We start from the raw sequence: 26,790 nt of genomic DNA on the forward strand, positions 1-26,790 counted from the left end.
TAAACAGTAAAGCACAGAGCACAGCAATGACATTGCTGTCTCTCTCAGAACCCCATAAAAATACAGAAAATGGCTGCTGGGGAGGTTCTTATATAGTAGGGGGTAGGTAAGTTTCCTATTGGTTGCTAGGGATGTTGCTAAGCTCAGACAAAGACATTGCAGCCTTCTCATTGGCCCACAAGCAAGAAGGAAGGTTACTGATAAAAAATAAAATAAAAAGAATATTCGAGAATACGAATATATAGCACTATATTCTAAATCTTTGCGAATTCTCGGAGTGGCAATATTCACGATTAAAATTTGCGATTCATATATTCGTGCCCAATTGTCGATCAGGTCCGCTAGGCAGTTTTGATAAGTGAGGCATAATGACCTGTATTATTAATCTGAAATGTTGGAAATGTGGCCAGCTCTGCTCTATAAATCACAAAACTAAATGTGGTAGACCATAATCTTGCATCTCTGTTGCTATTAATTTAATGTTCACAGCAACCACCTTGCACACTAATGCAGCTAATGTTACAGAGACCTAGACAAAGTTAGCGCAAAACTTGAGTTGGGTGGACCTCAAGTAGCACATTTACTTTATGTTTTATAAGCTGACAGTATTTTTAATGTGTGTGAGTAGAATAAAAGCTTGTGTAGAGAGTCAGCTGTACTAGCAGTACTACACTATTTGAAATCCTTGTAACTTTGTTTCTTGTAAGGGAGTGTAGCATTCATAGGAGAACAGCAGTGGAAGAAATTGCAACATTTGCGGAAGATTGGCTGTGCCCTGTAAAGTGGATAGTGTGAACATCAAGTGAACCTCAGTAGAAACGCAAGATTGCAATTTGCTAAATGCATTTCATCTTTGTGATTTTTGATTGTTGTCTACTTGGGAAGAAAGCTCACTTCCTTTGGACTTTGCAATGTTCTAAAGTTGACCGTACACATTCAGTAGCTGTTGGCCAACGTCCACTTGGCTGACAGCTATCTCTCCCAACTCCCCCACACGCATCCACCTTCGGTTCAGCCATGTATGTGTATTCAATAAGGAGAGGATGGAAAGCCGCTTCCAGACAACTCTAGTGGTAGCTTATCTCCAAGGAAAAAAAAGGATTGGGGAAAAACATTTCACTTTGACTGATCCTTCTCTTCCTCAACATTATCTATCGGGGGGAGAGCCAGAAGATCCCCATACATTAAAGACTGTCAGACGAACACGCTTTTCTCTGCAGGTTTGGCCAACAATACACTGATATATATAATATACACTAATGTCACATCCATGACAAGATAGTAAGTGGCCCATCTGTGAAGATGTCTATGAAGAATAAGTTTTTTGTCTGTGTCCGTTTATTGCTCTCGGTGTATAATCTGTGTGCAATTTCCAAACCAAAAAGTTTAGGAACTAGAATTCCAGCATGGAATTTCTCAAAACAGTCTGCAATAACATGTGTGCTTCGCTCCCCAGATAGGGGACGATCTCAACATGTTGTGCTTCGCATAATGCCATCCTTCACATTGCCAGTACAGAAGAAAAATTAGGCTGTTTTCCTATCTGCTGCGTGTATTCCCGCAGGCTGTTCTGGCAGAGAATAGCCTGCTGGAATTCTCTGGATCCGGATGCAAATGGGATGCCCACCGGCCCCATTAAGAATAATGGGGCCAGCGGAGATCTGCCTGTATTCTGGCAAAAATGCAGAGATTTGGCTAAATGCGGTTTTATGTCTGACCAACCAATTCACATCAATCTCTGCCAGATCAGGAGGCTGGATATCCATGCTGCAGATGTGAAACTAGCCTTTCCGTTTTAACATGACAACAAATAAAGTTATGTTATGAAGCAAACACATTTATTTTCTTGTGAAATTCTATACCAGTTTCATGTGACACACGCCTGCCTTATCATTTGAAAAATTGAAGCATTTAAGATGCTTGCCAAATTGTTGACATGGTCCAACAAGTGTTTTCCTTTTCCCCCAGAGCTTGCATTTAAAACAGGATCACCATATTCCCCTTCCATTTTAATTTTTTATGGGTGCTTCCTTACTGACACCTTGTACTTTTCGTATCAACATGCCTCACCTCATTAATGTCAGTACAGTGAGTTCCATTTCCAGTATACCCCGGTGGACATGGGCCACACTTAAATCCAGATGAAGTTTCTGTACAGGTGACTCCTGAGAAGCAGGGATTAGGAACACATCTTTTTGGATAAGCTATAGTAACAACTTGACTTTTACTGGGAACTGGATGTATACCTATGAAGAACAAAAAAAATAATAACAAATTGTTTTAAACCAATACCTTATATTTAAATATAAGTTGAATTTACACATGTTTGGACCACGTGGGTTCCAAAACTTTGCTAGATAGAAAAGTCTTGCTAGATCTTGTAAAGTCTTAAAAAATTAGTTGGAGTCCCAGAGATCTGGGGTTTAGTAACCAGTCACCTGCAGCATAAACATACACATCGTTTTCCCCTATCTCCATCGCAGGGGAACACATTATGTACTGCAATACTAAGCAGTGCAAATCCAGCGCTGGGGTGAGATAGTAAAAACGATGTGATTATGTCTCTTCTGTAACTGCTCTATCCTCCCTTCCCTGCTCTATAAACTTCTATTGGCAGCAACTGTAACTTGAACTCTCAGTCTATGGACTAATGTGTATGAATATTATCACTGATTCAAGAGATAGCAACCAGTGTAGGGGGCACTTGGGGGGAGGAGGAGAGCAGTCTGATAAGTGGGAAAAGATGTATTTTTTCTATAAGATATATTACCAAGTTCCTTATATTTAATTATACTAGGTTTAAGAATTTTTTTAAAAAAATTAGTTGCTCTTTAAGCACCTCAGACTTACGTGTACTAGCTTAGTTTTAGCAAAGTATTGGATGATATGCCACCATAATGAATATCCTGATGGAATATGAATATCGGGACAAGTGTAATAATTTCCTGTGGCTCTTTTAACATATTGGGGTCATAAAGGTATTAGTACTTGGCCTAACTAAATTTCAATCACCTTGTGTTCCAGTTTCCATTTCAAATTCTGAAAGTTCTATTAAAGTTCTATGAAGTGACATTTATATAACACATTTCTTTCATTTTATGCAAGAACATATGAGAATCTAAATGTAATTTTCCCTGAAAACCCTTTAATTGCAAGGTGGCTACACGTATACGCAGAATGGAGGTTAGATAATGAAATCTTTATTTAGAACAGGGTATTGCGTACTGTCTGCTGCTACATGTCAACAGAACATAGGAGCAATTTCCTCTAATTCCTTCTTTTTTCCCCTGTGACCTGCTCACTGTGTAATAACACATCTTGTTTTATAAGCTGTCCTCCGTATGTCTGTTTGGCTCAGTTAGACGTGAATATCAAGGGATATGACTTGTTTTTTGTCTTTTCTTTTGGCAATGGAGATGCTGCATTGGCTTACTGAGATAGTAAAATTACTTTGTCTTGGCATCAGTTACAAAAGAAGGAAAGCTAAAGATTCTCTGGAAAGGGAAATAATATCTTCTGCCAATGCAGAACAGTGTTTTGCCTACAAGAGAACTAAATAGTAGACATACATCAGAACTGGGCACTACACAAAAATATCTACGATTTCCTATTTGGTATAACCTACAATAACATGGTTCATTTTCCTAGCATATTCCAGATCCCTCTTAATCTCGTATTTAGTTATTCCAGTAAACTCAAATATAGCACTAAATAAAAAATGGAATTTGAAAAATAGGGCTGCTGACAAGTAAGGGCAGCAAGTGCAGGAGTTAGTGGCACAGCCAAAAACCGCAGCCAACTCCACTGGGTATGGAAGACTTCTACTCTTTTGAACTAAAATGAAATGTACTTATCTTAGATACTTATAACAATTTTGGGATAACCCTATCTTAATCACTTGGTAATGCAAGGTACAATGCAGCAATTGGCACCCGCCAACACCATCAAGTCCTCAGTGCTGTAAGATAATACTACAGGAAAGCTACACTTTGTGAAATTTCCTGTCATTAAAGGGTTTGCCTCATCTCAGACAATGGGGGCATATCGCTAGGATATACCCACATTGCCTCATAGGTGTGGGTCCCAGCAGTCTATAGCGAGAACGTGTGTGTGCAGCCGCCCTCCCTTCATTTATATGGGGCTGCCGAAAATATCAGAGCGCTAACTCGACTATTTCCGTCGGGCCCATAAAGGTGAATAGGAGCAGTGGCCAATCACGGCACCGTTTGGGAGATAGATGCAAGCACCCAGTGATGGGACCCGCACCTATCAATGGGGGAATATCCTAGCAATATGCCCCATTGTCTGAGATGAGACAACCCCTTTAAGTTTTTCTATACAATATCATTCATTGTCTATTCTCAAACATACAGTGGAGGAAATAATTATTTGACCCCTCACTGATTTTGTAAGTTTGTCCAATGACAAAGAAATGAAAAGTCTCAGAACAGTATCATTTCAATGGTAGGTTTATTGTAACAGTGGCAGATAGCACATCAAAAGGAAAATCGAAAAAATAACTTTAAATAAAAGATAGCAACTGATTTGCATTTCATTGAGTGAAATAAGTATTTGAACCCTCTAACAAAAAAAGACTTAATACTTGGTGGAAAAACCCTTGTTTGCAAGCACAGAGGTCAAACGTTTCTTGTAATTGATGACCAAGTTTGCGCACATTTTAGGAGGAATGTTGGTCCACTCCTCTTTGCAGATCATCTCTAAATCCCTAAGGTTTCGAGGCTGTCTCTGTGCAACTCTGAGCTTGAGCTCCCTCCATAGGTTTTCGATTGGATTAAGGTCCGGAGACTGACTAGGCCACTCCATGACCTTAATGTGCTTCTTCTTGAGCCACTCCTTTGTTGCCTTTGCTGTATGTTTTGGGTCATTGTCGTGCTGGAACACCCATCCACGACCCATTTTCAGTTTCCTGGCAGAGGGAAGGAGGTTGTCGCTCAGGATTTCACGATACATGGCTCCGTCCATTTTCCCGTTTATGCGAATAAGTTGTCCTGTGCCCTTAGCAGAAAAACACCCCCAAAGCAAAATGTTTCCACCCCCATGCTTGATGGTGGGGACGGTGTTTTGGGGGTCATAGGCAGCATTTTTCTTCCTCCAAACACAGCGAGTTGAGTTAATGCCAAAGAGCTCTATTTTGGTCTCATCAGACCACAGCACCTTCTCCCAGTCACTCTCTGAATCATTCAGGTGTTCATTGGCAAACTTCAGACGGGCCTGCACATGTGCCTTCCTGAGCAGGGGGACCTTGCGAGCCCTGCAGGATTTTAATCCATTGCGGTGTAATGTGTTTCCAATGGTTTTCTTGGTGACTGTGGTCCCTGCTAATTTGAGGTCATTAACTAACTCCTCCCGTGTAGTTCTAGGATGCTTTTTCACCTTTCTCAGAACCATTGACACCCCACGAGGTGAGATCTTGCGTGGAGCCCCAGAGCGAGGTCGATTGATGGTCATTTTGTGCTCCTTCCATTTTCGAACAATCGCACCAACAGTTGTCACCTTCTCTCCCAGCTTCTTGCTAATGGTTTTGTAGCCCATTCCAGCCTTGTGCAGGTCTACAATTTTGTCTCTGACATCCTTGGACAGCTCTTTGGTCTTTCCCATGTTGGAGAGTTTGGAGTCTGCTTGATTGATTGATTCTGTGGACAGGTGTCTTTTATACAGGTGACTAGTTAAGACAGGTGTCCTTAATGAGGGTGACTAATTGAGTAGAAGTGTCTAACCATTCTGTGGGAGCCAGAACTCTTAATGGTTGGTAGGGGTTCAAATACTTATTTCACTCAATGAAATGCAAATCAGTTGCTATCTTTTATTTAAAGTTATTTTTTCGATTTTCCTTTTGATGTGCTATCTGCCACTGTTACAATAAACCTACCATTGAAATGATACTGTTCTGAGACTTTTCATTTCTTTGTCATTGGACAAACTTACAAAATCAGTGAGGGGTCAAATAATTATTTCCGCCACTGTAAGTAATCAGGTGAGTGTATTCGGCTATTTTCGGAACTCTCATAGAAGTGAACAGAGTTGTTCATATTCAGCCACATTTCCATTCACAGTGGTTGTGAGACTGGACCCTGCTCTCAAAATAGAGGTGGATCCCTGAGGTATAGTCCACACTTATGGCATATCCTGTCAATATACCATAAATGCCGAGATGCGAATACCCCTTTAAAGAGGACATATCATCATGTTTTTTTAATTATTATTATTGACAAGAATAAACATGGATGGAGCTTAAACATTAGCAAATTGCTATGGGAACTTTGTTACTTTGTTAAAGAGGACCTATCACCTAGGGAGGGGCTGTTATTTTTTTCAACTAATACTTCTTCTTCCCCCCACCCAAAATCTCCAGGATTTATGGGAAAATGTTATGGGCAGCACTTTACAATTTTTATTAGCTATATTTAGAGAACTAATTTTGGGGGTTTATGATTTGTTGATTAAAAAACTATATATTTATATATATGATTTTCATGGTCCTCTTTAATGCAGAATAATTTCCTAATATTTTAAAGGGATTGTCTGATAAATTTAAAAGTGTCTGAATGCTGAGTATATGATAAAATAACTAAATATTTATTACCATTTAAAACCTGCTCTACTCCAAGACCACTGCTATGCTGATCCCGATGGTCTCTCTTATTGTCATGCATAGGGTATATTTCCACTGGACCGGGGGTCTAGTGGAGATGTGGACTGTAGGCGCAAAAACGCAACCAGAGTTTTTTTTACAAACCAATAGGTTTTTTTATTGTTATCGTGACAACACGTTTCAGCGTTCTGCGGAACCCTTTTTCAAGTCGGTGGATGATACCGCTGGTGGAGAGAGCGCTGCTCCCAGCTCCTGGCACGTGTGGCGTCCAGATTGTCATGCAGTGATGATGTTGCTACCACATGCACTGCACTGCTGCAGCCAAACAGAAGCAGTGATTGGCTGCAGCAGTCAAGCACAGCTGGTAACAATGTCATTGCACTTTGGGCTTATTAGCCTACAGGATTGCAACATTCAACATTGACAGACTTCCTTGCATGAGCCACATGGGCCATGAGGTACTCCTTGGCCATTTCTGAAGTTACCATCCAAGGGTACTTATTGACAACCAATTGACAAAATAGTAAAACTGTGTTCATGCCACAATTTCCCAAACATTTCATAGTGAGCAGCTACTTACCACAAGCATCACATTCCATAACTGTATTTTTCAAAAATGTTATCTCTTTATTCTAGGAGAAAAAGAAAAAAAAAAGCACTTTTCCTTTTAGCAAAAAGAGCACAATGGTATATTATATGTAATAATTTAAGTCAAACAAACATTATACACACATAGGAATTCAAATTTTAGCCAAATAGTTTCCAGTTACTATTTGGGAGGATGAATAATCAGTTGCAATGTGTAAATGGATTTGTAAAATTACAAAATAATTTGTTTTGAGTTAGGATGGAAGTCAATTCTGGTCATAAAGTAGAACTCACTATTGGAAAATGCATTAATCCAGTCTCTGCATGGCAGTAACACCATGATTATGCCTATCTGGCACTGAGTAAAAGGTCAAGAATTACTCATCAACCCTGCATGTAAAACATTCTTTATAAAGATCTGTGGCATTAGTGAATAATGCCTTGTAGCAAGTGTGATTATTTAGTGATGAATCACATTTACCATATCCTTTCCTTCCATGTACTTCTATGTCTTTTCAATTTTTTTACATTTGCTAAAATAATCATCATTTTACTGGTTTTGCTATTTTTAAATACAAATTTACCAAAAGTATTAACTGCACTGGTGATCAAGGTTTTAATAAATCAACTTTAATAAGTCAGTTCAATTCATGCCTGAGGGCTATATTCAATATTGGTCGAAAAAGACACAATATATATTAACTGCCTCGGACCGCCTAACGCAGGATCGCGGTCCGGAGGCGGCAGCGCTGCGCACAGTCACGCATATACGCATCATCTCGCGAGACGCGAGATGACGTGCTTAGCCGGCCCGCGCATGCGCATCGCGGGCCGGCAAGAGTTAGAGGGGGGTCACGTCACCAGGCTGCCAGCCAATGATCGTTGCTGGCAGGCTGGCGATTTTTTTAAAAACGAATCACAAGCCATCTAACACATATTAGTAAATATGATGTGTTAAATGGCTTCCCTGCTCCTCTGCTGGTACTTTTCGTCGGTTGGTTCCAGCAGAGGAGCAGGCTTCACAGTGAGTAGCACCAAACACCACACATAGCCCCAGATCACCCCCTGCACCCCAATTAACCCCTTGTTCACCCCTTCTTGCCCCTGTCAATCACTAGTGAAAGTGAAAAAAGTGATCAGTGTAAACTGTCCCTTTTTTTTTTCTCACTGGTATTGACTGTTAGGTTTTAGGGATAGTTTAGGCCCCTTGGTTAGGTAGTTTAGCGATCGGTTAGCGCCCAGCCCACCGCACCGCAGTCACTTATTCGCTGATTAGCGTATCGCTAATCAGCATTTGTACTTTTATAGTATCTGTAAGTGATCAAAACTGATCACAGTCAGATCTATAATTGTATTAGTGTCACCTTAACTCGCCCTCCACCCAAAACGCAGTGTTTGCTCGATCAGGCCTGATCGGTCGCCCACACGTGCGTTCACCCACGCCCGCCCCACCGCAGTGACAAAAAATATATATTTTTTGATCACTGCACAATCACTTTACACGTGCTGCGGCGATAAAAAAATCAGTTTTGATATTTTTTTATCAACCGCAGCGGCCTCCGGTACTTCGCTAGCCTCCCATTTGTAAGACAGGCTTGCTTTTTTTCTTGGGTAGTCTCAGGGAATACCCCTAAATTTAGTTGCCCAAATATCAAACAGGGGGTATTCTTCTGAAGAGGCCTACAGGCTTCTGACCCAGTCGGATGTGGAATGGGAACCCTCATCTGACGAATCCAGCGGGTCAGAATATGAACCTGTAGAAAGCAGTGGCAGTCTGACCCAAAGTTTGGATGAGGAGGTTGAGGTCCCTGATACCACCAGGCGTACCCGACCCTGTGTTGCTAGACCACAGGTTGCGCAGGATCCGCTTCAAGGGTAGCAGAGTGGGGCTGGCGCTGTCGGATTACGTAGTGAGGCATACACCAGCAGCGCAGCCCTCCCTTGACTTAGTACCAGCACTGCCGTACAACATGGTAAAGTGGCGAGCACCAGAAGGGCAGTTGAATCTGGTACGGTGGCACGTGCATTAGTTACCCAGTCGCAGCCACCGCACAGATGGGCCCGTAGACCCCCTAGAATCCGTGAGGTGCTGGCAAATCCTGATTGGCAGTCCCCAACTTCAGCCGCACCAGTAGTTCCCCCTTTCACCGCCCAGTCTGGAGTTCGGGTTGAGACAGCTAAGATCGGTTCGGCCCTGGGATTTTTTGAGCTGTTCTTGACTGCGGAGCTCTTGGACTTAGTTGTGGCAGAAACAAACCGGTATGCCACACAATTTATATCCGCCAACCCGGGAAGCTATTATGCCCAGCCTTTCCGGTGGAAACCAGTCCAAGTTTCCGAAATTAAAATTTTTCTGGGCCTTCTCCTGAACATGGGTCTAACTAAAAAGCATGAATTGCGGTCATATTGGTCCACGAACCCAATTAATCACATGCCCATGTTCTCTGCTGCTATGTCCAGGGCACGATTTGAGGCCATCCTGCGTTTCCTGCACTTTAGCGACAACACCACCTCCCGTCCCAGAGGCCACCCAGCTTTTGACCGGCTCCACAAAATTCGGCCCCTCATAGACCACTTCAACCAGAAATTTGCAGATTTGTATACCCCTGAGCAAAACATCTGCGTAGACGAGTCCCTAATACATTTTACCGGGCGCCTTGGCTTCAAACAATACATCCCAAGCAAGCTCGCCCGGTATGGGGTCAAATTGTATAAGCTCTGTGAAAGGGCCACAGGCTATACCCACAAATTTCGGATCTATGAGGGAAAAGATCAGACCCTGGAGCCGGTCGGTTGCCCTGACTACCTGGGGAGCAGTGGGAAGACAGTCTGGGACTTGGTGTCACCCTTATTTGGCAAGGGGTACCATCTTTATGTGGACAATTTCTACACAAGTGTGTCCCTCTTCAGGCATTTGTTTCTAGAACAGATTGGCTGCTGTGGCACCGCGCGAACTAGTCGCGCAGGCTTCCCCCAACGGCTCTTTACCACCCGTCTTGCAAGGGGGGAGAGGGCTGCCTTGTGCTCGCGGTGAAATGGAGAGACAAGCGTGACGTTTACATGCTCTCCTCCATTCACGCAGACACAACAATACAAATTGAGCGAGCAACCCGTGTCATTGAAAAGCCCCTCTCAGTCCACGACTATAACCTTCACATGGGAGGGGTGGACTTCAATGACCAGATGTTGTCTCCATATTTAGTTTCCCGACGCAACAGACGCTGGTATAAGAAGGTGTCTGTATATTTAATTCAATTGGCTCTGTATAATAGTTTTGTTCTCTACAGTAAGGCTGGGAGAACAGGATCCTTCCTCAAATTTCAGGAAGAGATCATCGAGAACCTCCTGTACCCAGGAGGTTCCGTGGCCCCATCCACTAATGTAGTTAGCCGTCTACACGAGCGACATTTCCCCAGTGTCGTTCCTGGTACCTCAAACCAACCGTCACCTCGAAAAAGATGTTGTGTCTGTAGCAGGAGTGGAATAAGGCGTGACACCCGCTATTTCTGTCCTGACTGCCCTGACCCCCCTGCCCTATGCTTTGGAGAGTGTTTCCAGAAGTACCACACACAGGTACACCTAGCATAGGGATTGCATCTCACCAGGACAGGCACACAGGGCTATTAGGGCCAATTCACACAGAGCTGCTGCAAACCTCTCCTTTCACCTGGGACAAAGTGCATAATGTACTTCGCCACATCTTTGGGTGATTTGCGCTTTGCACATTGTCCCATGGGGAAGGAGAGGTTTGTCCTATAAAGGTAAAAAACAAACAAAAAAAAACAGTAAGCAAAAAAGTTAATGTTCAGTTTCAAAAGTTAAATAAAGTTTATATGTTCTGTTCTAAAGTTATTATAAAGTTAATAAAATTTATTGCGTTGCGGCCTGGTTTTTTCTTTTTTGTTTTGTTTTTTTTACCTTCCAGGTGGACCAACCGATCGACTAGCTGCAGCACTGATGTGCATTCTGACAGAAGCATTGCGCTGCTGTCAGATTACACACAAGTCGGTGTATGCGGCGCTGCAAGACGAGATTTCTCCTCTGCAGTAAAAGATACGTTTGCCGAGGCATATTAGCTGAGGAGGAGGCGGTGTTCATATGCTTTGGCAAACACTTTGTATATAAAAAAATAAATAAAAAATCCCGGCAATGATTTATTCATCCACATCGATTGATGTGAATGGAGAAATCGGGTTTGCCAGAGCATACGAGCTAAGTGGGTATGGATGTTGGGCAGAGCTCCTATGTCCTGGCAGACGCCTTTCCCCTCCTTTTTTTTTTTGGGCAGAGATTTTTTTATCCACATCGATCGATGCGAATGAAGAAATCTGTGCCGTTCGTTTTTTTCTTTCAGCCCAGAGGCTAAACGGAAAAAAAAAATCTCATTACCTATAAGCTCAATATAAGGAGAATAGCAGAAACTCATAATGCTGGCCATACATGTAATGATTGCGGAGACCCTCAAATGCCAGGGCAGTACAAACACCCCACAAATGACCCCATTTTGGAAAGAAGACACCCCAAGGTATTCGCTGAGGGGCATATTGAGTCCATGAAAGATTTAAATTTTTGTTCCAAGTTAGCGGAAATTGAGACTTTGTGAGAAAAAAACAAAAAAAAAATCAATTTCCGCTAACTTATGCGAAAAAATAAAAAATTCTATGAACTTGCCAGGCCCCTCATTGAATACCTTGGGGTGTCTTCTTTCCAAAATGGGGTCACATGTGGGGTATTTATACTGCCCTGGCTTTTTAGGGGCCCTAAAGCGTGAGAAGAAGTCTGGGATCCAAATGTCGAAAAATGCCCTCCTAAAAGGAATTTGGGCACCTTTGCGCATCTAGGCTGCAAAAAAGTGTCACACATGTGGTATCGCCGTACTCAGGAAAAGTTGGGGAATGTGTTTTGGGGTGTCATTTTATATATACCCATGCTGGGTGAGATAAATATCTTGGTCAAATGCCAACTTTGTATAAAAAAAGGGAAATGTTGTCTTTTGCCAAGATATTTCTCTCACCCAGCATGGGTATATGTAAAATGACACCCCAAAACACATTCCCCAACTTCTCCTGAGTACGGCGATACCAGATGTGTGACACTTTTTTGCAGCCTAGGTGGTCAAAGGGGCACACATTCCAAAGAGCACCTTTCGGATTTCACCGGTCATTTTTTACAGATTTTGATTGCAAACTACTTCTCACGCATCTGGGCCCCTAAAATGCCAGGGCAGTATAACTACCCCACAAGTGACCCCATTTTGGAAAGAAGACACCCCAAGGTATTCTGTGAGGGGCATGGCGAGTTCCTAGAATTTTTTATTTTTTGTCACAAGTTAGCGGAAAATGATGATTTTTTATTTATTTTTTTCCTTACAAAATCTCATATTCCACTAACTTGCGACAAAAAATAAAATATTCTAGGAACTCGCCATGCCACTCACAGAATACCTTGGGGTGTCTTCTTTCCAAAATGGGGTCACTTGTGGGATAGTTATACTGCCCTGGCATTTTAGGGGCTCATATGCGTAAGAAGGCCTGTGAAATCCGAAAGGTGCTCTTTGGAATGTCAGGGCAGTATAACTACCCCACAAATGACCCCATTTTGGAAAGAAGACACCCCAAGGTATTTCGTGATGGGCATAGTAAGTTCATGGAAGTTTTTATTTTTTGTTACAAGTTAGTGGAATATGAGACTTTGTAAAAAAAAATCATAATTTTCCGCTAACTTGTGACAAAAAAAAAAAAAGTTCTATGAACTCACTATGCCCATCAGCGAATACCTTAGGGTGTCTACTTTCCGAAATGGGGTCATTTGTGGGGTGTTTGTACTGTCTGGGCATTGTAGAACCTCAGGAAACACGACAGGTGCTCAGAAAGTCAGAGCTGCTTCAAAAAGCGGAAATTCACATTTTTGTAAACGCTATAACTTTTACCCAAACCATTTTTTTTTTATCAAAGACATGTAGAACAATAAATTTAGCGAAAAATTTATATATAAATGTTGTTTTTTTTTGCAAAATTTTACAACTGAAAGTGAAAAATGACATTTTTTTGAAAAAAAACTGTTAAATTTCGATTAATAACAAAAAAAGTAAAAATGTCAGCAGCAATAAAATACCACCAAATGAAAGCTCTATTAGTGAGAAGAAAAGGAGGTAAAATTCATTTGGGTGGTAAGTTGCATGACCGAGCAATAAACGGTGAAAGTAGTGTAGTGCAGAAGTGTAAAAAGTGGCCTGGTCATTAAGGGTGTTTCAGCTAGGGGGGTTGAAGTGGTTAAAGGGGTTGTCCCACAAAAAAAAAATCTACAGTTTTCAAACCAGCCCCTGGATCTGAATTCTTTTGTAATTGCATGTAATTAAAAATTTTGCATAGCCAATGAGTTATTTTATTAGTCATGGGATAAACCCTTTAACTAATGACAGTAATAAGAGCTTCATACACTGTATCTAAACCCATTGCTGTAGGTTGCTAATACTATTAAAATGTATACTCTGTTCTGTCTATACCTTGAATAGTAAAGTGGATATAACTGGAGATGTAATTCTTAGTAATAGGGAAGTAGGTTAAATGTATAGACACATAGCACTAGTGTTATTCTAATCCCCACCCTTTTTTTGTGCCAAAAACAAGGATTCAGTTAATCGGATGTCCACATTGGTCACAGTTTGAGATGTTATTGCCAAGTCTAGAGATTACAGATGGATAAAATATGAGGTCAATTAATAGCAAACAGATGACTGAATGCATCTTTATGCTAGGCATAATCATCCACAAGGGGAGTCAAGGAAAACCATCCCTAATATCTTTAAAACTCACCTTAACTATCATTATGTGTGTGGGTGTTTATACCAAACCCTGGAAAAGTGAATGGTCACCAGATATTTATAGGTGTAGTTGTTAATGATATCATATGAAAAACTAAGGCTAAAAACAAGGGTTGTTCCATATAATTTTTAACAACTTAAAGGGCATCTGCCAGCAGATTTGTACCTATGAAACTAGCTGAACTGTTACATGTGCACTTGGCAGCTGAAGGCATCTGTGCTGGTCCCATGTTCATACAGTGCTGCCCATAATTATTCATACCCCTGGCAAATTTTGACTTAAAGTTACTTTTATTCAACCAGCAAGTAATTTTTTGACGGGAAATGACATAGGTGTCTCCCAAAAGATAATAAGACGATGTACAAGAGGCATTATTGTGGTGAAAAAAAAAACATTTCTCAGCTTTTATTTACATTTGAGCAAAAAATACAAGATGTTCCGCACTGTGGAAAATCTCAGAGGACGTGGTCGGAAGCCAAAAGGGACACCTGTGCTGGCCAGGAGGATAGTTAGAGAGGCAAAAAATAGAGATGGCCTTGCGGTTCGCCCGGCGGTCGTTTCACGGCGAACTTTGCAAGTTCGCGATTCGCCGAACATGTGAACATATGGAGAAATTCGCTCCCACCATATTCTTTTACATTGTGAAGAACTTTGACCCATGACACATCCATCAGGGGGTACAGGACAGCCAATTGAGACGTTTCAGCACATGGACATACCCGCTACCTTATAAATAAACCTGATCTGGCTGCCATTTTACATTCAGTCTTTTGCCAGTGTAGGGAGAGGTTGCTGTGTGGAGCAGGGACAGGCTGTTAGGGACACCAAACGCCAGCTAATAGGGCCACAAAAGTCCTTTTAAGGACTGGTATAGGTGTACTATTGATAGGTGCGATACACAGAGGGATGCTATATACTTATAATATAATTTTATAATGAGTCAAAAACACATATATCTATATAGTGATCACCTCGAAGTCAGGGGCCTAGGGGCTAGGGGCTTACTAGGGCCATTTTTATATAGGGTAAGGTTCCGGACAGGGTCGCTCTTATCAGTGGTTAGGCTATCAGGGCCAGAATAACACCCCCCTGTAGGGCAATATCAGGGACAGTTGTTTGCCCACCCTGTCCTTCAATACCACATCATCATCTAACCCAGGGATAGATGTTTTTTTGCTTTCCCTCCTGGATTCATGGATGTGCACTGGAACCCTCTGGATTGTGGTAGGACATATGGTTTCTGATTTGGTGCCGCCACGCACCTGATTTAGCGCCGCCGAGCACTTGTTATTGCCTACCACATCTATGCTTTTTGGTTAACTTTAATAATTTCATTTATTTTCATTTTGAGGGATATCTTTTCAATTCACACGTCCGCAAAACGGGTCCGCATCCGTTCCGCAATTTTGCGGAACAGGTGCAGACCCATTCATTTTCAATGGGGTCGGAATGTGCTGTCCGCATCCGCGGATCCGCTCTTCCGCATCTGTGCTTTAGTTTCCGCAAAAAAATAGAACCTGTCCTATTCTTGTCTGCAATTGCAGACAAGATTAGGCATTTTCTATTATAGTGCTGGCGATGTGCGGTCCACAAACTGCGGAATGCACATTGCCGGTGTCCGTGTTTTGCGGATCCGCAAAACACTTACGGACGTGTGAATGGACCCGCATAGTAAAATTATTAAAGGTTACGTTTTATCTTTATGTATATTCTAATGGATTGCCTTCCTTGTACAATGTTATAATGTTAGAAAGTATATTATAGTGCATTTGTATTGTGCGGCAGTTGTGTGCGGTTCTGCTGCGATACTGCAGGTATATAGAGGGACAAGCGTTATTGGAACAAATAATTTCTACTGGTGTGATATACCAGTCGACACCCAAAAAAAGCTGATTGAAGCGGGGTGTTATATACTTTCTTTATAGTGCATTTGGGTACTGTATAGTGCATTTGCGCATGCGCGTACGCAAAAATTATATTGCCGATATTTTGCATTGAAAACAAAAATGAATGGAGATTGCAAATTCAAATAATACATCTGGTATGTCACTGTCCATGTTGTGGGACTATTTGTGCACTTCTAGTAATTATTTCTTGGCTGCAAATATGAGCTGAAGGTTTTTCGGGTTCGCCTGCCATTAAAATGAATGGGACCCGCCGTGAACTTGCGGTTCGCGAACATTTGATCGCGTTCGCTAACCGCCCCAGCAGATGTTCGTCCTTCACTAGTGAAAAAGAATCCAAGGCCATCCTGTTGAAAATGGGCTCTGCTGGTGGCAATGTCTCAAGGCAGACAATCCAACGGACACTGCACAATGCAGACCAAGGAGGACGCCACTTCTCCAGATAAGGCACACAAAAGCTCGCTTGGCCTTTGCAAAAGCTCATCTGGACAAAGAAGACGACTTCTGGTCTTCTGTGTTATGGTCAGATGAAACAAAAATTTAATTGTTTGGTCACAATGATGTTTCCTTCATTTGGCGTTAAAAAGGAGAAGCCTTCAACCCAAATAACACCATCCCCACTGTCAAACATGGTGGTGGGAACCTAATGCTTTGAGGGTGTTTTTCAGCCAATGGACCAGGGAACCTAATCAGAGTAAATGGCACCATGAAAAAAGAGCAATACATGAGGATTCTCAATGATATCAGGCAGTCTGCAGAGAAACTTGGCCTTGGGCACCAGTGGACATTTCAGCATGACAATGACCCAAAACACACAGCAAAAGTGGTGAAGAAATGGCTAGCAGACAACAACATTAACGTTTTGGAGTGGCCCAGCCAGAGTCCAGACTTGAATCCAATTGAGAATCTGTAGAGGGAGCTAAAGATCAGGGTGATGGCAAGAAGACCCTCCAACCTGAAAGATTTGGAGCTCATTGCTAAAGATGAATGGGCAAAAATACCTGTGGAGACATGCAAAAAGCTGGTCTGCAACTATAGGAAGCGTTTGTTTGCTGTAATAGCCAATAAAGGCTTTTCTATTGATTATTGAGAAGAGTATGAATAATTTTGGACCTGGACACTTTTTTCTCAAATAATAAAAGCTGAGAAATGTTTTTTTTTTTCTATAATAATGCCTCTTGTACATCGTCTTATTATCTTTTGGGAGACGCCCATGTCATTTCCCGTCAAAAAATCACTTGCTGGTTGAATAAAAGTTACTTTAAGTCAAAATTTGCCAGGGGTATGAATAATTATGGGCAGCACTGTATGTGCCCACATTGCTGAGAAAAATTAAGTTTTTTATATGCAAAACAGCCTCTAGAAGCAACGGGGGCGTTGCCGTTACACCTAGAGACTTTGCTTTCTCTGCAACTGCTGCATCCTCTCCACTTTGATTGACAGAGCCAGGTGTGATGACACTTTCACTGCCTTTTCCTGTCAAAGGGCAGAGGACATGGCAGTTGCAGTGAAAACAGAGCCTCCGTTGCTCTTAGAAGCTCATTTGCACATATTAAAATATGATTTTTCTCAGCAATGTGGGCACATATGAAGAGGAGACCAACACAGATGCTTCAACTGCCAAGTGCAATGCAGTAGGTTTTCCAGTTTCATAGGTACAAATCTGCTGACAGGAGGCCTTTCATTTTTTTGGAGGTGAAACAAAGCAGTTTTAAACCTAGCATTGCATATGCAAAATACCAGTTATTACCCGTTTTATCAGCATTGTGTGGTTACAAATCAAAAAAAAAAAAAACAATACCAAATACTGTATTGTGTTATTCTAAGATAATAGAAAGGGAAACTGAATACTTGCTGCTGCGTTCCTCCACATGCTAGATACTGTACAATCAATGAAAGTCTCTGCAGCAAGACGTTTCTGTGATCAGCTTAACCCCTTAGGGACACAGCCTTTTTACACCTTAGGACCAGGCCATTTTTTGAAAATCTGACCAGTGTCACTTTAAGTGCTGATAACTTTAAAACGCTTTGACTTATCCAGGCCATTCTGAGATTGTTTTTTCGTCACATATTGTACTTCATGACACTGGTAAAATAAAGTTAAAAAAATATTTTTTTTTGCATAAAAAAAAGGCAAATTTACCAAAAATTGGGAAAAATTTGCAAATTTCAAAGTTTCAGTTTCTCTACTTCTGTAATACATAGTAATACCCCCAAAAATTGTGATGACTTAACATTCCCCATATGTCTACTTCATGTTTGAATTATTTTGGGAATGATATTTTATTTTTTGGGGATGTTACAAGGCTTAGAAGTTTAGAAGCAAATCTTGAAATTTTTCAGAAATTTACAAAAACCCAATTTTTAGGGACGAGTTCAGGTCTGAAGTCACTTTGCAAGGCTTACATAATAGAAACCACCCAAAAATGACCCCATTCTATAAACTACACCCCTCAAGGTATTCAAAACTGATTTTACAAACTTTGTTAACCCTTTAGGTGTTGCACAAGAGTTATTGGCAAATGGGGATGAAATTTGAGAATTTCATTTTATTGCCTAATTTTTCATTTTAACCCATTTTTTCCACTAACAAAGCAAGGGTTAACAGTCAAACAAGACTGTATCTTTATTGCCCTGACTCTGCCGTTTACAGAAACACCCCATATGTGGCCGTAAACTACTGTACGGCCACACAGCGGGGCGTAGAGTGAAAGGTGCGCCGTATGGTTTTTGGAAGCCAGATTTTGCTGGACTGGTTTTTTGACACCATGTCCCATTTGAAGCCCCCTGATGCACCCCTAGAGTAGAAACTCCATAAAAGTGACCCCATCTAAGAAACTACACCCCTCAAGGTATTCAAAACTGATTTTACAAACTTTGTTAACCCTTTAGGTGTTGCACAAGATTTAATAGAAAATAGAGATACAATTTCAAAATTTCACTTTTTGGGCAGATTTTCCATTTTAATATTTTTTTTCCAGTTACAAAGCAAGGGTTAACAGCCAAACAAAACTCATTATTTCTGGCCCTGATTCTGTAGTTTACAGAAACACCTCATATGTGGTTGTAAACTGCTGTACGGGCACACGGCAGGGCGCAGAAGGAAAGGAATGCCATACGGTTTTTGGAAGGCAGATTTTGCTGGACTGGTTTTTTTGACACCATGTCCCATTTGAAGCCCCCCTGATGCACCCCTAGAGTAGAAACTCCATAAAAGTGACCCCATCTAAGAATTGACTTTCAATGGGTCCGTGGAAAAATCTGAAAATGCACCGTTTGGCAGCCGCATCCGTGATCCGTGTTTCCTGGCCGTGAAAAAAATATGACCTGTCCTATTTTTTTCACGGCCAACGGTTCACGGACCCATTCAAGTCAATGGGTCCGTGAAAAATCACGGATGCACACAAGATTGGCATCCGTGTCCGTGATCCGTGTCCGTTTTTTCCTATCATTTCAATGGAAAACTTGACTTAGATTTTCTTTTTCATTTTTCATGTCCGTGGATCCTCCAAAAAACAAGGAAGACCCACGGACGAAAAAACGGTCACGGATCACGGACCCCGTTTTTGCGGACCTTAAAAAAAAACGGTCATGTGCATGAGGCCTTATTGTGTCAACATGAAAAATATTATGTCTGTTGGAAAATATATAGGATGCTTACATCTTTCACACCAATCACATGGTTCTTGCTGATAGGATAGGATTCACTAATTCTGTAGACAGCATACACTTAGCCATGCTGTCTTATGCAACACATTTATCACAGGGTCAGGCTGGATGATAATTCTGGTGCAGGGATAGACACTTTTGTCTAACTTTATACCAATTATTGGTTGGTTTAGGGCAGGCATGCTCAACCTGTAGCCCTCCAGCTGTTGTAAAACTACAACTCCCACAATGCCCTGCTGTAGGCTGATAGCTTTAGGCAGTTCGGGCATGCTGGAAGTTGTAGTTTTGCAAGAGCTGGAGGGCCGCAGGTTGAGCATGCCTGGTTTAGGGCAATTTGACATGCAAATATTCACACTGCATGTAACAGCAGTATTTAATAGATTAAACACTGCTTCTGTGACATAGGCTCGTGGCATTATACAGGGAGTGCAGAATTATTAGGCAAATGAGTATTTTGACCACATCATCCTCTTTATGCATGTTGTCTTACTCCAAGCTGTATAGGCTCGAAAGCCTACTACCAATTAAGCATATTAGGTGATGTGCATCTCTGTAATGAGAAGGGGTGTGGTCTAATAACATCAACACCCTATATCAGGTGTGCATAATTATTAGGCAACTTCCTTTCCTTTGGCAAAATGGGTCAAAAGAAGGACTTGACAGGCTCAGAAAAGTCAAAAATAGTGAGATATCTTGCAGAGGGATGCAGCACTCTTAAAATTGCAAAGCTTCTGAAGCGTGATCATCGAACAATCAAGCGTTTCATTCAAAATAGTCAACAGGGTCGCAAGAAGCGTGTGGAAAAACCAAGGCGCAAAATAACTGCCCATGAACTGAGAAAAGTCAAGCGTGCAGCTGCCAAGATGCCACTTGCCACCAGTTTGGCCATATTTCAGAGCTGCAACATCACTGGAGTGCCCAAAAGCACAAGGTGTGCAATACTCAGAGACATGGCCAAGGTAAGAAAGGCTGAAAGACGACCACCACTGAACAAGACACACAAGCTGAAACGTCAAGACTGGGCCAAGAAATATCTCAAGACTGATTTTTCTAAGGTTTTATGGACTGATGAAATGAGAGTGAGTCTTGATGGGCCAGATGGATGGGCCCGTGGCTGGATTGGTAAAGGGCAGAGAGCTCCAGTCCGACTCAGACGCCAGCAAGGTGGAGGTGGAGTACTGGTTTGGGCTGGTATCATCAAAGATGACCTTGTGGGGCCTTTTCGGGTTGAGGCTGGAGTCAAGCTCAACTCCCAGTCCTACTGCCAGTTTCTGGAAGACACCTTCTTCAAGCAGTGGTACAGGAAGAAGTCTGCATCCTTCAAGAAAAACAGGGTATAAAAGAAGAAAAACTAATGACATGGCCTCCTTGTTCACCTGATCTGAACCCCATTGAGAACCTGTGGTCCATCATCAAATGTGAGATTTACAAGGAGGGAAAACAGTACACCTCTCTGAACAGTGTCTGGGAGGCTGTGGTTGCTGCTGCACGCAATGTTGATGGTGAACAGATCAAAACACTGACAGAATCCATGGATGGCAGGCTTTTGAGTGTCCTTGCAAAGAAAGGTGGCTATATTGGTCACTGATTTGTTTTTGTTTTGTTTTTGAATGTCAGAAATGTATATTTGTGAATGTTGAGATGTTATATTGGTTTCACTGGTAAAAATAAATAATTGGAATGGGTATATATTTGTTTTTTGATAAGTTGCCTAATAATTATGCACAGTAATAGTCACCTGCACACACAGATATCCCCCTAAAATAGCTAAAACTAAAAACAAACTAAAAACTACTTCCAAAAATATTCAGCTTTGATATTAATGAGTTTTTGGGGTTCATTGAGAACATGGTTGTTGTTCAATAATAAAATTAATCCTCAAAAATACAACTTGCCTAATAATTCTGCACTCCCTGTAGTGGTTTATTAATGCTTTGTGTTCCTGCCGACCATAGCTTTACTGAATTGTAGTAATGGCATTATTTACAATTTACCGGTATGTACAATTTAGTACAACTGAGGTGGGCAGGAACACAGCATTATAAATCATCAAAATTCTGTGAGTTCATGTCACAGTAGCAGTGAGTGTCCTGTCACATGCAGCATATTTCACAGACTGAATACGGTCATGTGAAGTTGCCCTGAATTTCTTTATGTGACGACAATAAAGCTTGAGTGCTGGATACTCATTTCTGAATGTGCCATTGTCTGTGGCTGATGTCACGGTAACCACGGCTTCCCTGCCCCTTCGCTGTGACTGACAGCGCTTATGCAGAGAGTTCAGCAAAGCCAGCTGTCAGTCACAGCGAAGGGGCAGGGAAGGGGGCGTGGTTACCGTGACTTGAAGCAAGGAGGCCACTGCCTCCGTGACTTCAAGCCTGACTAGAGAAGCGCGTCGGCAGGGGATTAAAGAACGCTTTTACAGCCTGCAGGAAGAAAATGATAGTTACAAACATGCTGCTGGCTTATCTCAGGTTCTGCTGCCGGCTTGTTATGTTCGTTGGAAGTGACAGGTTCCCTTTAAGGCATCTTCACCTGCTGGAAGGTGGTATTTTACCTAGCTTGTTAGACCCTGCAAATGTATGCTGTTATATTGACTACTTGTGCTTGAGTCCTGCCTGCCCTAACCTCAGCTTGACCCTGACTACGGTCAATGACCCTGACTACGGTGATGCCTCTGTGCTCTGCATCTACACCTCTTGAACTCCGTGTGTTAGCAGTCACTGAACAGAGACTACTCCAAGACTTAGCAGGCAGCTGTATCCCCTGCAGTGGCGTCCAGATGCCTCAATAAAAGGGTTAAAACCAGTATGCCTCTTGGACAATGCCCTTAGTAGTAGCCCCAAGTCAATTCTGGTGGAGTACACACCTTCAATCCTAACAATTGAATGGTAGTTGAACAGTACTGCGTTTATGAGATCATAACACTGGGATAGCTAAAAGAAGTTACCTGTTTTTTCAGTAGGTCTCGAACCTCTTTCAAGACAACGTTGGTTTCTTTAATCTCTGCAAGTATTTGTGGTGAAATATCGCCACCTAAAATGAGAATTTTGAATTACCTATGGATATTTCAGTGTAACATTCAATAAAATAAAAAAATTACATACAATATGAATTTCTTAAGTTCTTTAACTAGATACTTGTTCACCCAAAATTTTTTGGAAAGTAGCAAGGGTGTGGAAATGGCAGGACAGAAGATGCAAACCGCGGATCCGCAAAAAATGGAAGCCACCCGTGTCAATTTGCGGAACGGAACGGACGGCCCATTGTAGAGATGCCTATTCTTATCCGCAAAACAGACAAGAATAGGACATGCTATATTTTTTTTTTGCGGGGCCTTGGAACGGAGCAACGGATGCGGACAGCACATGGAGTGCTGTCTGCATCTTTTGCGGCCCCATTGAAGTGAATGGGTCTGCAAACGAGCCGCAAAAACTACGGCTCGGATGCGGATTATAACTACGGTCGTGTGCATGAGAACTTAGGGTAAGAAAGCTGTTATAGCCACAGGGTAGACCACAATCATTAAACAGTGATGCAATGGAAGCAAATTAATAAAGAGAAGTAGGAGTTGCTCTTACTAAGAAATATCAGTGACTGACGTAGGCTGTATGTTAGCACTTGTGGCTGGTGCGGGCAGAAGTGGAGGCCTCTCTAGCATCTCTAGACTGTAACAAGGGCAATTGTGGTCGATGCTGGCTGTAACTAGGGTACCTGTGGCTAGCACAGACTGTAACTGGGCAGCTGAATACAATAGACTGTAATGGAGGAATCTATTACTGCTGCAGAATGTCAATGGGGCAACTGTGGCTGGCACATGCTGTTACAAGGGCATCTGTGACAGGAGCATGAAGTAACATTCTCATCTTAGCCTTGCACATGCTGTTAATGGGGGCAACTGTGCCTGGCATAGGCTGTAATTGGATCCGGTTTTCTTTTACTATTGTATTTAGTGCTGGATTCTTTTCCAATGACAATGACTGGAAGCAAAATGAACTTACAGTGGTCTCTGAAATTTCACAATAATGCTGCACTTTATTTCATTATTATTTTGAAAAAGTTAAAGGGGTTTTACTGGATTACCATAGGATTTTACATGTTCATGTAGTTACTTACCTCATGTACACCTTCCTCATACTTTTCTTTTTCAATCTGAACTCTCCTGAGCTGTTGTCACCATGTAAACAACTCACTCTGGAGTGTTCCTATCCGGTGTGCAGCACATTCTGTAGCCTTACCTAACCAAACCCATGATGCACTTCTCCTTTCTCTACCACATCTCCAGCACCGTCCCTAACTAGACCCAAGTAATGTATAGCTGCTCCCACCCAGCTAGCTACATAGAACCTCCCCTATCACTGCCACTGTTGTTACTAAGACACCCATGGACATAACAGGAAATAAGAAAGAACAGCATGGACAAGGTCACATCACAGCCCAGAACAGCAGAAATTCCAAACTGATTTCTATGCGTTTCCACACTTATGGGGTCATTTATCAAACTGGTGTAAAGTGGAACTGGCTTAGTTGCCCATAGCAACCAATCAGATTCCACCTTTCATTTTTGACAGCAGCTTTGGAAAATGAAAGGTTGAATCTGATTGGTTTCTATGGGCAGCTAAGCCTGTTCGGCTTTACACCAGTTTAATAAATGACCCCATTAATCCACACAAAAAACTGCATGTATCACTTACAGTTTTTAGATTGGAAATTATGCGGTTTTGCCGTAGATTTAACCCTTGCCTTGAAAGGGGTGAAATCCACACACAAGAACTGCACAAAGAATTGACATGTTGAGGATTTAAAAATGTGCAAATAAACAACAAACAAAAAGGCAAGGTGCACATGAGGTTGTTATAATCTCATACACTTCACTGGTACTGTATTACTATTAGGTTTTTCTGCACGGGAATCTGCGTGGAAAAACTTGTAATCCACAATGTGTGCAGGTAGCCTAAAGGTGAAAGAAATACAGTACATTAACTTTATAAATGATTAGTTTAAAGGATCCTGTCACCATAGACATGTTATCCCTGTAAGGCCATGATCTATATTCCGTTTTTCTTGACTCCAGTGTGCAAGTGAATACTATATAATGGTATGTTACTAATAACCTTCTGAGAGTGCTTTCAAACAGTCGGTAATTTTGCTCTATACGACAAATCAACCTGTAATTTAGTTATCAAGATAATTGCTACTTTGGTGTTATTGTGAAGGTTAGGAACTAGTGATCTCCTGTTACACTGGAGGCAAGAGCCATCATCTCTGTAAGATTTCCCCTTGGGTATCATTACATGCAAGGTTTGCCATTAACAAATGCAGTTATTATTTGAGTTTTCATTACTTTAAAATTGCTTTCGGCATAAAAAAATAAAAGATTTAGATTGTAGGATTTTATGAAGCCTTTAGCTATGATTTATTTAGTAAGAAGATCTGTGAAAACAAATATCTGAATAGCAAGCATTTGGGTCATTCAGTTTGCAATAAGACCATGAGTGGACGGCAATGATGCATTGGAGCACTGCAGCAATATCCTTCAACAGGCCATGTGAGAGCCTAGAACAGCACTGAATGAAGAGACATATAGCATAACCTTCAGGCTGCGGATTGCTTTAGCCAATATTTTTCCTTCACTCGGTGGGACGCACATGGATCCTGGATTCTGGATAAACACACAATTTCTACAGGAATTGTTTGCTAAATTAGATCCTATTTGTCCAGACATCATACAAATCTTCAGAATGCACATTCTAGGTGTAGCATATGAAAATGAATGTCCACTATCACTATGTGTTCATAAACTACACATTAAAAGGGGTTGTCTATCTTCAGCAAGTGGCATTTATCATGTAGAAAAAGTTAATACAAAGCACTTACTAATGTATTGTGAATTGTCCATATTGCCCCCTTTGCTGGCTTCATTCATTTTTCCATCATATTATTGACTGCTTGTATCCAGGGGTTATGACCACTGTTGTAGAGCAGATATAAGGTGTCTGGGACTGGATCTGCTGGGCATGCGTGCCTAGGTGTGCTCCCACGGTCCTGTCCACCAGAGAGGCTAGCGCCTTTTCTTAGCTACTGTGTTGCAGGGTGGTCATAAACCCTGGAAATGAACAGTGTATAATGTGATGGAAAAATGAATGAAGCTTTGAAGGAAGCAATATGGACAGGCTTGGACTGGCCCACGGGGTACAGGGGAATCCCCCGGTGGGCCCCTGAGCAAGGTGGGCCCCTAGTCTCCCACCCCCTGCACAAGTGGCACATAACAAATTAGACTTACTGCACTACATACATATATTTAATGTACAGCACCTCAACCAGCCTATTTTTATATAAAAAAAACTTGCTAGATTATTTATTATATTTTAATGTATCCATATGGTGGGCCCCCAAAATAAATTTTACTGGTGGGCCCTAGGGATCCCAGTCCGACACTGAATATGGACAATCACAATACATTAGTAAGTGCCTTCTACTAACGTTTTCTACATGATAAATGCCATCTGCTGGGACGACACCATTTTAGCCTGTCAAAATAATGGTGGCTACATCTGTACCATCAGTATTAAAGTATCAGAAAACCTCTTTAAGCAAATGAAAGGAGTGATGTAGATGTTTTTTTTTTTTTATCTGCTCTGGATTTTATAATGTCCACAGGGTTGTTCGAAGACTGTCCTCAGAGGAAAAGTAGCCTTTTGCCCACATCAAACAATTCAGAACTCTGCAAATATGAAACAAAAACCCCAATCACCCGCTAGAGAAAATGGAAACTTTTTTATGACAGTGCTACCCGAGGCTTCTGAGTGTTATACAAAAGTGCATTCATCTTTACCACACATAAGGGAAAAATACCCAAACCTTTCCAAGGCATTTCTGTATTTCAAGTACATCCAAAGCTGCCAGACTCTGCTGGTTTATCATTATGTTTATTCAAACTTATAACTACACTGGCATGAGGTGAATATCACTGCTATCCTACAGGTTTTCTGCAATGGAGACTACTTTCCAGTGGAGCATTACGTAGGAATTGTGGTTTTCTTACCATAATACAAATATAGCGGCACATTTATTAAGACACTGGTCTTCATAACCCCTATATCTCACGGTGGATCCACCAAAGTTATGAAGAGGCACCATCCAGCGCCAGTCTAAATGTAAGCCAGCTTCCTTGCTGGCTTACATTTAGTCT

The 26,790-nt window shown here is 41.6% G+C and overlaps 1 protein-coding gene across 1 annotated transcript in view; it reads right to left on the reverse strand.

Annotated features, from left to right (window-relative positions):
* Positions 1 to 26,790, reverse strand: part of LOC122929708 (cartilage oligomeric matrix protein) — a 139,224-nt gene that overhangs the window by 102,734 nt on the left and 9,700 nt on the right. Inside the window, exons 2-4 of the mRNA XM_044283371.1 lie at positions 22,549 to 22,634; positions 7,194 to 7,245; positions 2,071 to 2,246 (exon numbers count right to left, since the gene is read on the reverse strand). Of these exons, the coding sequence (XP_044139306.1) occupies positions 2,071 to 2,246; positions 7,194 to 7,245; positions 22,549 to 22,634 (314 nt within the window). The remainder of the gene's footprint in view (positions 1 to 2,070; positions 2,247 to 7,193; positions 7,246 to 22,548; positions 22,635 to 26,790) is intronic.

This window comes from Bufo gargarizans, chromosome 1 (assembly GCF_014858855.1).
Source record: "Bufo gargarizans isolate SCDJY-AF-19 chromosome 1, ASM1485885v1, whole genome shotgun sequence".
Classification (NCBI taxonomy): Eukaryota; Metazoa; Chordata; class Amphibia; order Anura; family Bufonidae; genus Bufo; species Bufo gargarizans.